The following is a 14,830-nucleotide window of genomic DNA, read 5'->3' on the forward strand; positions in this document are numbered from 1 at the left end:
GATTACTATAATCTTATTATAGACTTCTATAATCTATAATACTACGAACAAGTACCTCAGATACATCCTACTCAGCTATTGTTTATTCCCCATAGCATCGAATACAATTTATCTTTAATATTTTACTCAATCATAATAAATGAGTATGCCACTGCCATCACAGACTTCATTAGTAAGTGTGTAGAGGATTGCATGCCAAAGACAATACAAGCATTTCCAGCCAGACACCATGGATTCCATGCATTTCAGGGTGAGGTCCAATGCTGAAGCATTCAAGTCAAACAATCCCGAGTCAAAGCAATCAAGTCAAACAAGCAATCTATTTACAACTCACACAAAGCCACCCACGATGTCAAAAGGGAATTCTGGACCAGGCCAGAATCCCTGAATAACTACCTGTTAATTGTGACATGGCTTGCACGCTTTTATTGGGTGCGAAGTTAAGTTGGGCAGTGTTGCTAGCAACAACACAACCTACTCTACAAGCTCAATCATTTCTGTGCCTGCTTTGTACAGAAGTGCAGTGAGTGGAATTGCATCAACCTCCCCGACAGCTTCGGGTGGACTTGACTGTCATGTTCGCAGATCTCAGATTAACCTGAGAATGAACCCGCGGAAAGCATGTGGGCCAGATAGAGTCCACAACCGTGCCCTTAAGACATGTGCAGAACAGCTGGCAAGAGTATTCATAGACATGCCTAAACTCTTCCAGCACCATTCTTAGGTTTCCATCTGCTTTGAGAGGTCCACAATCAAGTTGGCACCAAAGAAAAAGGCAATGTGGCTTAATGACTACTGCCCAGTGACTTTAACATCCACCACCATGAAGTGCTTTGAACCTCCTCAGAAAGCTTTGAGCCACTGCAGTTCACCTACTATTGCAACAGGTCCATGACAAATGCCATGTCCCTGGCACTATACACATTCCTCTAAAATCTGGATAACAAGGACACCAACGTCAGACTCCTACTTATTGACTTGACCTCAACCTTCAACACCATAATCTTTACCAAACTCATAGCTAGGAGTCAGCACACCTCTGCAAAAAGCTTCCTCATCCATAATCAATGTGGATATACGACAAAACTTCTCCATGTTAATTCTCAACACCAGTGCCCAGCAAGGATATGTTCTCAGCTCCTTACTATATTTTCTATACGTCGTCTGAGCAAATTCTGCTCAAACTCAATTTAAAGGTTTTCAGATGATACCTGCACAGTGGGCAGGATCTTGAACAATAACGTGACGGAGAACAGGAAACAGATGGCGAGCTTAATGACATGCTGTCAAGACGACAACCTCTTTCACAATATCAGCAAGACAAAGGAGCTAAGTCATTGATTTCTGTACATGAGGTAGCATACACGCTCTAGTTAGCATCTGTTGTACCAAAGTGGAGATGATCGAGAAATTTAAGTTCCTGGGCATGTATCATCAAATATTTGTCCTGGACCAACCACATTACAGCAACGGCCCAGAAAGCACACCAATTCCTCTATCTCCTCAGAAGACTAAGGAAATCCTTAGACGATTCTTATCAAGCTCGACAGATGCATTGTGGAAAGCATCCTATTAGGATGTATTACAGCTTGGTTTGGCAACAGTTTAGCCCAAGACTGCAAGAAATTGCAGATGTAGCCAGTCAAATACTTTCTCATCTACTCCATCTACACTTCACGCTTCCTCACGAAATCAGCCGAAATAAGCACGGATTATTTACACCCTGGTCATTCCTTCTTTTGCCCTTTCCTGCTGCATAGAAGTTACAAAAGCTGGAAAGCACAAACCACCAGACTCAGGAGCAGCTTCTTCCCCTTTGTTAGCAGGCGTCTAAAAACTTCTTCCATAAGCTAGGATATTGTCCAATTCACCTCTACCCCATTGAATTGAATTGAACTGAATACATTTTATTGGCCAAGTATGTAAACATACAAGGAATTTGCCTTGGTGCTTTGTACGCAAGTAACAACACAATATACAGTAGACAATTAAAAATAAAACATTATAATTTTAACATGTGAAGAATGAAATAAAATACCAGTGAAAAAGGAGGCTACAGACTTTTGGATGTTGAGTGGAGCTACTGCTCGTGGAAAAAAAGCTGTTTTTATGTCTGGCTGTGGCAGCTTTGACAGTCCGGAGTAGCCTTCCAGAGGGAAGTATTTCAAAGAGTTTGTGGCCAGGGTGAGAGGGGTCAGAGATGATCTTACCCACTCACTTCCTGGCCCTTGCAGTGTACAGTCGTTGATGGGGAGGGGAAGGTTGCAACCAACAACCGTCGTGGCTGATCGAACGATGCACTGCAGACTACGGATGTCATGCTTGGCGGCTGAGCCAAACCAGACCATGATGGAGAAGGTGAGGACAGATTCTATGATGGCAGTATAAAACTGGACCATCATTGCCTGCGGCAGATTGTGTTTTCTCAACTGCCGCAGGAAGTACATCCTCTGTTGGCCCTTTGACTGTGGATGGTGGCTTTAAGGTCCCTCGAGACGATGGTTCCAAGGAACTTAAATGACTCCACAGATGTGACTGTGGTGTTGTTGATGGACAGTGGGGGGAGGGGAGGGGGAGCTCTCCTAAAGTCTACATGATATTCGGCACTCTGTATCTTCTCCTTTGTGCTATTAGGCTGTGGGCCGAGCATCAAAAATGTGTCTAGAAATGGGATTTTGTGACCCAAGTCACAAAACTACATGAAATTTTCACATATTGTGTAAAAAAAATTATATAAATCACCCCTGAAACTCGATATGAAGAAGACTTGCACATTTTTATTAAATTAGAGAAAAACCTGAAAATTTTCGGGTAATTTTTAGTCCAATCAAAGCACGTTTAACATTCATTTGTCTGTCAGTTGGCCAATCACACGCTTTGTTTCAGGCCAGCACACAAAATGGCTAAGGGGGCTTCACAGATGCCTGTTTTACTGGAGATTCCGATTTGTTGTTCTGTGGAATAAATGTCGTGGAAACTTGCAGCAGGTAATTGTATTTAGTGGGAAAAGCATTAAAAAGGCTGAAGAAAGTGCTGCGAAGTGGATTAAAGTGCAAGAAAGCCTTGAAAGCAAAGTCCCTGCTGAGGTCCTGGAACACAAAGATTTAGACAGCCAGGGACCAACTGGCTGTTTTAACTAAAAGGTAAGATCTAACGTCTGAATTTATGAAAATCTATCTGTATGGAGTTTAATTAATTTAATTGCACCATTTTATAATGTGAATAAATTCATTCATTCATTTACTTCATTCATTCACTTACTTCATTCATTCATGAAATTGAGGTCCTAAACTATATGTATCCAAAACACAGTAAATTAAACATTGTCACTAATGCCAGCCTGTTGTAGAGTAATAAGTCTTTAACAGCTAATCTCGGAGCTGCCTGCGAAAACTTACCGGGAAAAAGTGCTCCGACCGCGGGACATAGGTACTCGCGGTAAAGTGAAGCCGCGGTATCAATTAAAAAGTGGCCGATTCGCGAACGGGGAGCCGCGGATCATCTCCGCGGGCGGGAGGGGCTGTACATAGTGCCGTCTGTAGCGGTCGTTTTCAGACCCCGACAACGGGGAAAAAACGGAGGGATATCGATCGCTATTTATAGGCTTCCATTACAGTGAGAAATGGTCAAATATCCCTCCGTTTTTCCCCCGTTGTCGGGGGTCTGAAAACGGCCGCTATAAACGGCACTATGTACAGCCTCTCCCCCCCCCCCCCCGCCCGCCCGCGGAGATGACCCGTTTTTCTCTAATTTAATTTAAAAATGTGCAAGTCTTCTTCATATCGAGTTTCAGGGATCATTTATATAAAAATTTTTACACAATATGTGAAAATTTCATGTAGTTTGGTGACTTGGGTCACGAAACTGCAGAATAAAGCTCCTCGGCCCACAGCCTATATCTACTGTACTTGAGTTTGACTTTGTTTCATTTATGCATAGTATATTTGATCTGTTTGGATAAGATGCAAAACAAAGTTTTTCACTGTACCTCAGTACCAGTGACAATAATAAACCTAAACCCAACAATGATACATAAGCGATAAAAATAATTTGGTCATTGGAACAGAACATTTAAAGATCTATTTAGATAAAATAAAGCAAATTTGCCACAAACACTAACCTCTCCATCTATAAATGCCCAATTATTAAGGACCAACAAAAACTTTTATTCACAGCCATCACAGACAGGGTCAACATCAATAGCCCTCCCCTAATACTCATGGAATGGATGTGCTAACCTACCTTTTGAACTAGTATATTGCAATTGACAAACTGGGAATATAAAGATGGAGATAAAGGGGAAGTGAGTACAGGAAAAGTTACAAAAGACTCCCGAATTAATGTGAAGGAAAGGTTGAGAAGGGATAAGAGAGTAAGGTCAGGGCCAATATGGACCAGAGTGAGAGGGGAGTGACTACCGAAGTCAAAGTGTTGTATATGAATGCGCGAAGTATAAGAAATAAAGTGGACGAGCTTGAGGCTCAGTTAGAAATTGGCAAGTATGATGTTGTGGGAATAACAGAGACGTGGCTGCAAGAGGGCCAGGGCTGGGAGCTGAATATTCAAGGGTATATCTCTTATCAAAAAGACAGACAGGTGGGCAGAGGGAGTGGGGTAGCTCTGTTGGTGAGGAATGAAAATCAGTCCCTTGCAAGGAGTGACATTGAAACAGGAGATGGATGGATAGAAGTATGGAATTGTACAGGTAAAAATACCCTAATGGGAGTTATCTACAGGCCCCCAAACAGTACCCTGGATATAGGATGCAAGTTGAATCAAGAGTTAAAACTGGCATGTCATAAAGATAATGCTATGGTTGTTATGGGAGATTTCAACATGCAGGTAGACTGGGGAAATCAGGTTGGTACTGGTCCCCAAGAAAGGGAGTTTGCGGAGTGCCTCCGTAATGGATTCATCGAACAGTTTGTATTGGAGCCTACCAGGGAGAAGGCAATTCTGGATTTAGAGTTGCGTCATGAACCAGATTTGATGTTAAGAAGCCATTAGGAGGTAGTGACCATAATATGGTACATTTTAATCTACAATTTGAGAGGGAGAAGGGTAAATCAGAGGTGTCAGTGTTACAGTTGAACAAAGGGGACTATGGAGCCATGAGGGAGGAGCTGGCCAAAGTTGACTGGAAAGATACACTAGCAGGGATGACAGTGGAACAACAATGGCAGGCATTTCTGGGAATAATACAGAAGGTGACTTCCAAAGAGGAAGAAAGATTCCAAGGGGACTAAGGGGCGACCGTGGCTGACAAGGGAAGTCAGGGACAATATAAAAATAAAAGAGAAATACAATGTAGCAAAGATGAGCGGGAAGCAAGAGGATTGGGTAATGTTTAAAGAGCAACAGAAGATAACTAAAAAGGCAATAAGGGGAGAAAAGATGAGGTACGGTCAGCTAGTCAAGAATATAAAGGGGGATAGTAAAAGCTTCTTTAGGTATGTAAAGCGGAAAACATTAGTTAAGACCAAAGTTGGACCTTTGAAGACTGAAAATGAATTGAACGGGTACTTTGGATTTGTCTTCACTAAAGATGACACAATCTTCCTGATGTACTAGTGGCCAAAGGATCTGGGGTGATGAAGGAACTGAAGGAAATCCACATCAGGCAGGAAATGGTGTTGGGTGGACTGATGGCTGATAAATCCCCAGGGCCTGATGGTCTGCATCTGGCTCTAGAAATCGTGGACACATTGGTGAACATTTTCCAATGTTCTATAGATTTAGGATCAGTTCCTGTGGATTGGAGAGTAGCTAATGTTATCCCACTTTTTAAGAAAGGTGGGAGAGAGAAAACAGGGAATTATAGACCAGTTAGCGTGACATCAGTGGTGGGGAAGCTGCTGGAGTCAATTATAAAAGATGAAATAGCGGCACATTTGGATAGCAGTAACAGGATCGGTCCGGGTCAGCATGTATTTACGAAGAGGGAATCATGCTTGACTAATATTCTGGAATTCTTTGAGGATGTAACTAGGAAAATGGACAAAGGAGAGCCAGCGGATGTAGTGTACCTGGACTTTCAAAAAGCATTCGATAAGGTCCCACATAGGAGATTAATGTGCAAAATTAGGGCACACGGTATTGGGGGTAGAGCGCTGGCATGGATAGAAAATTGGTTGGCAGACAGGAAACAAAGAGTAGGGATTAACGTTTAAGAAAGAACTGCAGATGCTGGAAAATCGAAAATAAAGGATTAACGGGTCCCTTTCAGAATGGCAGGCAGTGACTATTGGCGTACCGCAAGGCTCAGTGCTGGGTCCGCAGATATTTACAATATACATCAATGATTTAGATGAAGGGATTCAAAGTAACATTAACAAATTTGCAGATGACATAAAGTTGGGTGGCAGTGTGAACTGTGAGGAGGATGCTATGAGAATGCAGGGTGACTTGGACAGGTTGGGTGAGTGGGCAGACGCATGGCAGATGCAGTTTAATGTGGATAAATGTGAGGTTATCCACTTTGGTAGCAAAAACAGGAAGGCAGATTATTATCTAAATGGTGTCAAGTTGGGAAAAGGGGAAGTACAACAGGATCTGGGGGTCCTTGTTCATCAGTCAATGAAAGTAAGCATGCAGGTACAGCAGGCAGTGAAGAAAGCGAATGGCATGTTGGCCTTCATAACAAGAGGAGTTGAGTATTGGAGCAAAGAGGTCCTTCTGCAGTTGTATAGGGCCCTAGTAAGACCACACCTGGAGTATTATGTGCAGTTTTGGTCCCCTAATTTGAGGAAGGACATTCTTGCTATTGAGGGAGTGCAGCGTAGGTTTACAAGGTTAATTCTCGGGATGGCGGTACTGTCATATGCTGAGAGAATGGAGCGGCTAGGCTTGTATACTCTGGAGTTTAGAAGGATGAGAGTGAGAGGGGATCTCATTGAGACATATAAGATTGTTAATGGTTTGGACACGCTAGAGGCAGGAAGCATGTTCCCAATGTTGGGGGAGTCCAGAACCTTGGGGCCACAGTTTAAGAATAAGGGGCAAGCCATTTAGAAAGGAGATGAGCAAACACTTTTTCAGACAGAGAGTTGTGAAACTGTGGAATTCTCTGCCTCAGAGGGCTGTGGAGGCAGGTTCTCTGGATGCTTTCAAGGGAGAGCTAGCGGCGTCAGGGGATATGGGGAGATGGCAGGTACGGGATCCTGATTGGGGATGATCAGCCATGATCATATTGAATGGTGATGATGGCTCGAAGGGCCGAATGGCCTAATCCTGCACCTATTGTCTATAATTGATGGTTGTCTGTAAATCAATACTGCAAAGCAGCTACGCAGTTGCTTACATGGTCGTAGGCTATCATGAACAACAAGAGCATGTATTATTTTAGAGGGCAATTTCTTCTGAAATTAGGCTGTGAGCATCACAAGCCATGCCAACATGAATGAATCTTCTGAATTGTCCTTGGGAAGATGTGGGTGAGTAGCCTTCTTGAACATTGGACTTTCTGGTAAAACTGGTCCCATTGTGGTGTTGGACAAGCATCTCCAGAATGTAGACTGATGATGCAACAACAGCAATATACCCACTTGGGTATAATGCACCTGCTTTGTTTCAGTGGAACTATTCAATTATGTTAAAATTACTCAAGTTTTCATTCCAGAATACAATATATTGACACTTGCTAAAGATGTACAACAGCAAACGGTTGTTGCACCATTCCCATCCCTGACAATGCCGGCAAAGCATCACACAATAAGAACTGTGATAGAAACATAGACATAGAAACATAGAAAATAGGTGCAGGAGGAGGCCATTCGGCCCTTCGAGCCAGCACAGCCATTCATTGTGATCATGGCTGATAGTCCCCAATCAATAACCCGTGCCTGTCTTCTCCCCATATCCCTTGATTCCACTAGCCCTTAGAGCTCTATCTAACTCTCTCTTAAATCCATCCAGTGATTTTGCCTCCACTGCCCTCTGTGGCAGGGAATTCCACAAATTTACAACTCTCTGGGTGAAAACGTTTTTTCTCACCTCAGTCTTAAATGGCTTCCCCTTTATTCTAAGACTGGCCCCTGGTTCTGGACTCGCCCAACATTGGGAACATTTTTCCTGCATCTAGCTTGTCCAGTCCTTTTATAATTTTATATGTTTCTATAGGATGCCCCCTCATCCTTCTAAACTCCAGTGAATACAAGCCTAGTCTTTTCAATCTTTCCTCATATGACAGTCCCGCCATCCCAGGGATCAATCTCGATATAGACTAAACAACTGTAAAATTAGTCAAAATCTGCAGGAAGAGATAGAAAACTGTTGACAAAGATCTTGGATTCTCACCAGGTATGGTAGACGTGCTTGGTCCCTGTCCAGTGCCAGATGCTGCTGTGGTAAGAGATCCAACAGCAGGAGCCAGAATAAAATCAATGTCACCATCTTTAAACATAACAGAAGATATTCATCAATAAAAATCACTCTACAAAAATACTTAAATTCAAAATAGATGCATGGGGATTATGTGAAAAGTGGCAGTGGAATTCTTTGGTGTTCCTTGAACATTTCTTGTTCAACCAACATGATCAGATACATAATCTATTTATCCCATCACTGCAGGAGTGCCAATTGCCTGCTGCATTTTCTATAATAAAACATTTCAGAGTCTGAAAAGCATTTTGGAACAGGCATCCTGAAAGACAAGAGCATGCTAATAGCTAGCCATATGGTCTTATAAAGAACCATTGGCTAGTCGCAGTAAATAATTAGCCTGTTCCAAAGGTCAATAGCAACAAGTTGTAAGCATATCAGGGGTTCAGATACACTTCATATTTGGCTCCTCAGTTGCTCCTAATTTGAGGAAGGATATTCTGACTATTGAGGGAGTGCAGCGTAGGTTTACAAGGTTAATTCCCGGGATGGCGAGGCTGTAATATGCTGAGAGAATGGCGCAGCTGGGCTTGTACACTCTGGAGTTAGGATGAGAGGTGATCTCATTGAAACATATAGGATTGTTAAGGGTGTGGACACGCTAGAGGCAGGAAACATGTTCCCGATGTTGGGGGAGTCCAGAACCAGGGGCCACAGTTTAAGAATAAGGAGTAAGCCATTTAGAACGGAGACGAGGAAACACTTTTTCTCACAGAGAGTGGTGAGTGTGGAATTCTCTGCCTCAGAGGGCGGTGGAGGCAGGTTCTCTGGATGCTTTCAAGAGAGCTAGGTAGGGCTCTTAAAAATAGCGGAGTCAGGGGATATGGGGAGAAGGCAGGAATGGGGTACTGATTGGGGATGATCAGCCATGATCACATTGAATGGCGGTGCTGGCTCGAAGGGCCGAATGGCCTACTCCTGCACCTTGAATTGAGTACAGTCCTAATCATCTGAATGAGGACGTTGATCTTTAATAAGCGAAGCTTTTATTTTGAATTGCAGCTTGGATGAATTCATTGTTTTAATTTATTTTCAACTGTTTTTGATTATCAGAGATATTTGGAAACAGTGAAGAGGTCATCTCACAACTTACGTTGTCAGATGGCCATCAGAACAGCCCACTGTACGGTCTTAGCTTCACAACACCTGTGGCCCAGTCACTACTCCAACTTGTGGGATGACCACAGAACCAATGCTAACTTGCACTGGAAACTATGGCACAAAAGGCAAGTATGTCCATGAGGTTAGAGGGGAAGCAACCATAGCATGCAGGCTAAGTCTAGTGCAAGCCACTCAAGACTCTTTTTCAACATTTGTCTTCAAGCTAAAGAAAACCGCTAATGTGCCAAGATCTTAAAGGTTAATGATAATAACATTTCTGCACCTGCACGATAGTATGGATGAGCTGGCTTCAAAGGGGAATATTTTGTCTTTGATGCATAATTAAATGCTTTATTTTTTATACGAACAAAATATGACGTGCATCAACTCATGAGGTGCAATTATTGCCAGAGAGAGAGAGCCATTTATAAGTACATAGGAATATCAAATGAAACTTTCATTTAATTACAGCAAATGATAAACCATTTTTAATGTAAAATAACTCAAACTTCCTTTTGTATCTTTGTTAAACCTTTAATGGTAGCCTGTTATTTTCTCGTAAATCAGGAAAAACTGACCTGGATCAATTGCAGGTGGATCTGGTGCCCAGCTAAGTGGTGCAATAGGAGGAGATACTGGATCCTGATGATCACTGGAGGAAGCACCAGATTCATGGCGTCCTAAGCCCGCAGCTCGTAGCGAGCGCCTCATCATCTCACGTAATCTTAAACTTGGAGAAATTAATTTAAAATATATCATTCTGAGAGGGGTTGGGTGTGGGGAGAAGGGAGAAAGGGAGGATTGAGAGGGAGAAACTAATTTCTTAGTCTGACCCAGTTAGTTGCTAAGATGGCTAGAGACACTTGAATCAAGTTATCTGGATTTGCCAAACATACGCCATGAACAAAATAACATTTGAAATCAGACTATTGTTCACTTCAAAAGAGCTAAGTCTATACTCATTTACTAGCCTGATCTTCAGCACTTTAGATATCAACAATGTCAAATAAAAATGGAACATTAAAAATTGTCTCTACCTTTTTGGAAGTTGACGAAAATATCTCATTCATTTTTAATCCCCAAAATTTCAATAAAAATAAACTAATTAATAATTATTCAATTACATCCGAGTCCTAGGAGAATAATTGGCAAACTTTCTTAAATCAGCTTTCCCCACATCAAATTCATGTAGTTTGAGCTCCACCCCCCACGCATACACAGCTCAGATATTGGGTACGTTTCAATAACTGGCACCAAAAGAATCTGAAAAGATCACTTAAGTTCATACCTACGACTGCTAGAAGGCCCACTTCTGTTACCACTACTATTACTGGATACCACGGAAATTGCATTTGCGATGGCCTCAACTGCAGATAACCTTTCTGCAAACGTGTTCCTCTCCGAGCGCTCTGCTTCTGTGGGATGGAGGTACTTAAATCACTCGGTCTCAAGAACAATGATACAAAAATGAGTAAAAATTAACTCTTCAACCAATCTATAAAAGAATCCCACACAGTCTGATGCAAATTAAAAAAAAATACTTGGCATAGCTCATATTTCAAAATAATAAACTAGGCAATTAATTTGTTTAAAAATAATTTAAAAAGCGAATTTTGATCCCCACTCTAAATTTCGTCCCATTAAATCAGTCCAAGGATGTTGCCCTTTATTCTGATCAACTTCCGTGGCTGACAAAATTTTGGGATTCTGGCAGAGTATCTATTGAATAATTATCTACATTCTCTCTTGACACTAGATCATTTCAATAGCCATAAAGTGTACGTTTTTGCTATTGAAATTAGTAATTACTTCGAAATAGAGGTTTTTGTCAGAATATTCTCTCAAGGCCTGATGTACCAAATTAGTAAAAGCTCCTTTCCTCGACCATGGCAACAGTACAGCAAATGTTCAGTTAACTACACTACCACAAAATGGCCAAATACCCAGAATATACAATTATGGGAATACTTTATTACAACAAACTCTGGAAGAGGTTTCTAATGACAGATCAGATATGCACCACATGGATCACATTTCCTGTTTCCATATTATGCCCTGACAGTAATCAGATGCCATTGTCCCTCCAGAACAGCTGGCTGCTACTTGAATCTCGGGTGGCCATTGAAACTGACAAGCAATCACTTCTATTGATACATGCGCAACAATACTCAATTAAACAATGTCACATTCAGCCTCTACTATTTATAGCCTATAATACAAAAATCAACATAGCTATTAAAGTGTTTTATTTTTGAAGATCCTGTAAAAAAATAACATTGTTATTGCAAGTCTGAAACTAACCCCCCTTTCCCTATTGACACAATTGCCCTTATAATGTGATTTTTCAATGACATGAGGTTTCTTTAGAACACAACTATTGAGTTATAGCAGAACCACCTGTATATCATTTGCCGCTTGTTGGTACAGTTGTTCTATTGAATACGTTAACAATATGATTTAAAGTGAAAGAAGTGTGTAAAAAGGAACTGCAGATGCTGGCAGTTTACAGCCCAGTGGTATGAATATTGATTTCTCCCACTTCAGGTAGCCCCGGCATTCCCCCTCTCTGTATCCTTCTCCACCCAAGTCGCACTAGCTTTTCATTTTTACTCTACAAACAGCTAACAATGGCCTGTTTCATTTATCATCATTATTTTTTTGCAAATCTTTTATTCATTGTTCTTTATCTCTCCACATCACCGTCTATATCACGGAAATTATTCCTAACCAGTCTGGAGAAGCGTCTCGACCTGAAATGTCACCCATTCTTTCTCTCCAGAGATGCTGCCTGTCTCGCTGAGTTACTCCAGCTTTTTCTGTCTATCTTTTTCTTAAAGTGAATGCATGCATTTTACATGTTAAACATCCATGTCTACACTTTAAACCTTCTACATGACCCACTTTTGGATATTCTTACATTGGGTTTAAGACGAATATCATTTCAATATTTGAATGCAAGACTTCTAAAACATAGTTAACTGACTGAGGTGCAAAGTATGTGGAAAATGCAACCAACTTTAAAAAGTAAAAGAAAGCTGAGAATTTTTTATTTTTTTTTAAACAAAATGCTATTAAAACTTGGGTCAGAGAGTCTGCAGAGAAAGGCACAGAATCATTGTCTCTGGCTGATGATTGATCATAGGAACAGAATAAGAAGATGAGGTCCAACAGAAAGTGGGTCAACCACAAGAAGTCAACAGCAGATGCTATTTCTCCATAATAGAAATGCATATTCACAAGACTACGGCTTGGCATTCAACACAATCATTCCCTCCAAACATCACCAAGTCAAAAATCTGGGCCCCAATAGCTCCCTTTACAATAGGATTCTCTACTTCCTCATTGACAGACTTCAAACAGTCGATAACAATATCTCACTAACCATCAACATCGATGCACTTCAGGGCGATGTGTGCAGCCCTGTTTTGCTCTCTGCATGGCCACACACAGCTTCAGTACCATTTACAAATTCTGAACACCATTGTTGTTGCTGAAATTACTGGGGGTGATGTAAAGGTACAGAAAAGAGATAGAACAACCTGGTTGGGTGGGGCTGCAACAACTTCATGCTCAATTTCGCTTGCAGCACACTGCCAAATAATCATTCGTTTTCCTGCTCTTGGTATTTACTGGAAAACTGAACAAATTTTGCTGCCTACTGGCCATCCTTCCCTACATGTACTTTCTTCCCATTCCAGTAAATGCACATCACAATAAAATGGGCTTGGGCTGCCTGAATGACATTAATGAATCTGTCAAGTCAAGTCAAGTCATGAGAGTTTATTGTCATGTGTCCCAGATAGGACAATGAAACATTTGCTTGCTGCAGCACAACAGAATATTGTAGGCATACAGATCAGATCTGATCAGTGTGACCATATACCATAGAATATATATATACACACACACACACACACATAAATAAACAGATAAATAGACAATAGGTGCAGGAGTAGGCCTTTTGGCCCTTCGAGCCAGCACCGCCATTCAATGTGATCATGGCTGATCATCCCCAATCAGTACCCCGTTCCTGCCTTCTCCCCATATCTCCTGACTCAGCTATTTTTAAGAGCCCTATCTAGCTCTCTTGAAAGCATCCCGAGAACCTGCCTCCATCGCCCTCGGAGGCAGAGAATTCCAGACTCGCCACTCTCTGAGAAAAAGTGTTTCCTCGTCTCCGTTCTAAATGGCTTACTCCTTATTCTTAAAGCTTACTCCTTATTCTTAAAGTGCAATAGGCTGTTATAGTTCAAAGTTTGTTTGAAGTTGTGTTTAATAGTCTGATGGCTGTGGGGAAGAAACTGTTCTTGAACCTGGATGTTGCAGATTTCAGGCTCCTGTACCTTGTAATGTTAAAATTGTACAAGGCATTGGTGAGGCCAATTCTGGAATATGGTGTACAATTCTGGTCACCAAATTATAGGAAAGATGTCAACAAAATAGAGAGAGTACAGAGGAGATTTACTAGAATGTAGCCTGGGTTTCAGCACCTAAGTTACAGAGAAAGGTTGAACAAGATAGGTCTTTATTCTTTGGAGCGCAGAAGGTTAAGGGGGGGGACTTGATAGAGGTCTTTAAAATTATGAGAGGGATAGACAGAGTTGACGTGGATAAGCTTTTTCCATTAGAGTAGGGAAGATTCAAACAAGAGGACATGATTTGAGAATTAAGGGACAGAAGTTTAAGGGCAACATAAGGGGGAACATCTTTACTCAGAGAGTGGTAGCTGTGTGTAATGAGCTTCCAGTGGAGGTGGTGGAGGCAGATTTGTTTTCATCATTTAAAAATAAATTGGATAAGTACATAGACGGGAAAGGAATGGAGGTTTATGGGCTGAGTGCAGGTAGATGGGACTAGGTGAGAGTAAGTGTTCGGCACGGACTAGAAGGGCCGAGATGGCCTGTTTCCGTGCTGTAAATTGTTATATGGTTATATGGTTATTGTTGTTATTTGTTAAGACCAATCATGTGGTAGAAAATTGCAATTACAAACTTTTCTTAAAGTATATGTATCATGGATGAAAGTTAGTATTATAGAAAGCAAGTCAAATGCTTGGTCAGAATATTTTAAAAAGTATTGAAATTAAACAGACTAAACTGGGATAATTGTGTATGCAAAACAAATTATTCTTGTGGATCTACATTGATTTAATTTTATTGATAGCATGCCAGACCAAGGTTGTCAGGCACATAATTAATTAAACTAACGATTAGGAATTTCTCAAATGGACAAAATGCAATTAAATCACCACAGATTCTGCACAATCCCCCAATCAGGTCAGTTTTTAATATCAGTTCCCAAGATTCTTTGAACTTCCAATTATTATTTTAAAAAGGTGATTAAAAAACAT

At 41.2% G+C, this 14,830-nt stretch overlaps 1 protein-coding gene across 19 annotated transcripts in view; it reads right to left on the reverse strand.

The window, feature by feature from the left end:
* ubr5 (ubiquitin protein ligase E3 component n-recognin 5) overlaps window positions 1-14,830 on the reverse strand; it is a 146,735-nt gene that overhangs the window by 54,560 nt on the left and 77,345 nt on the right. For 18 of the 19 annotated variants that reach the window (XM_033018959.1, XM_033018970.1, XM_033018976.1 and 15 more), the window contains 3 exons: window positions 10,769-10,895; window positions 10,059-10,210; window positions 8,296-8,391 (listed from right to left, as the gene is read on the reverse strand). In XM_033018959.1, the coding sequence (XP_032874850.1) occupies window positions 8,296-8,391; window positions 10,059-10,210; window positions 10,769-10,895 (375 nt within the window). The remainder of the gene's footprint in view (window positions 1-8,295; window positions 8,392-10,058; window positions 10,211-10,768; window positions 10,896-14,830) is intronic. The other variant, XM_033018958.1, reaches the window with a different exon arrangement.

The sequence above is a fragment of the Amblyraja radiata genome, chromosome 4 (assembly GCF_010909765.2).
Source record: "Amblyraja radiata isolate CabotCenter1 chromosome 4, sAmbRad1.1.pri, whole genome shotgun sequence".
Lineage (NCBI taxonomy): Eukaryota > Metazoa > Chordata > Chondrichthyes > Rajiformes > Rajidae > Amblyraja > Amblyraja radiata.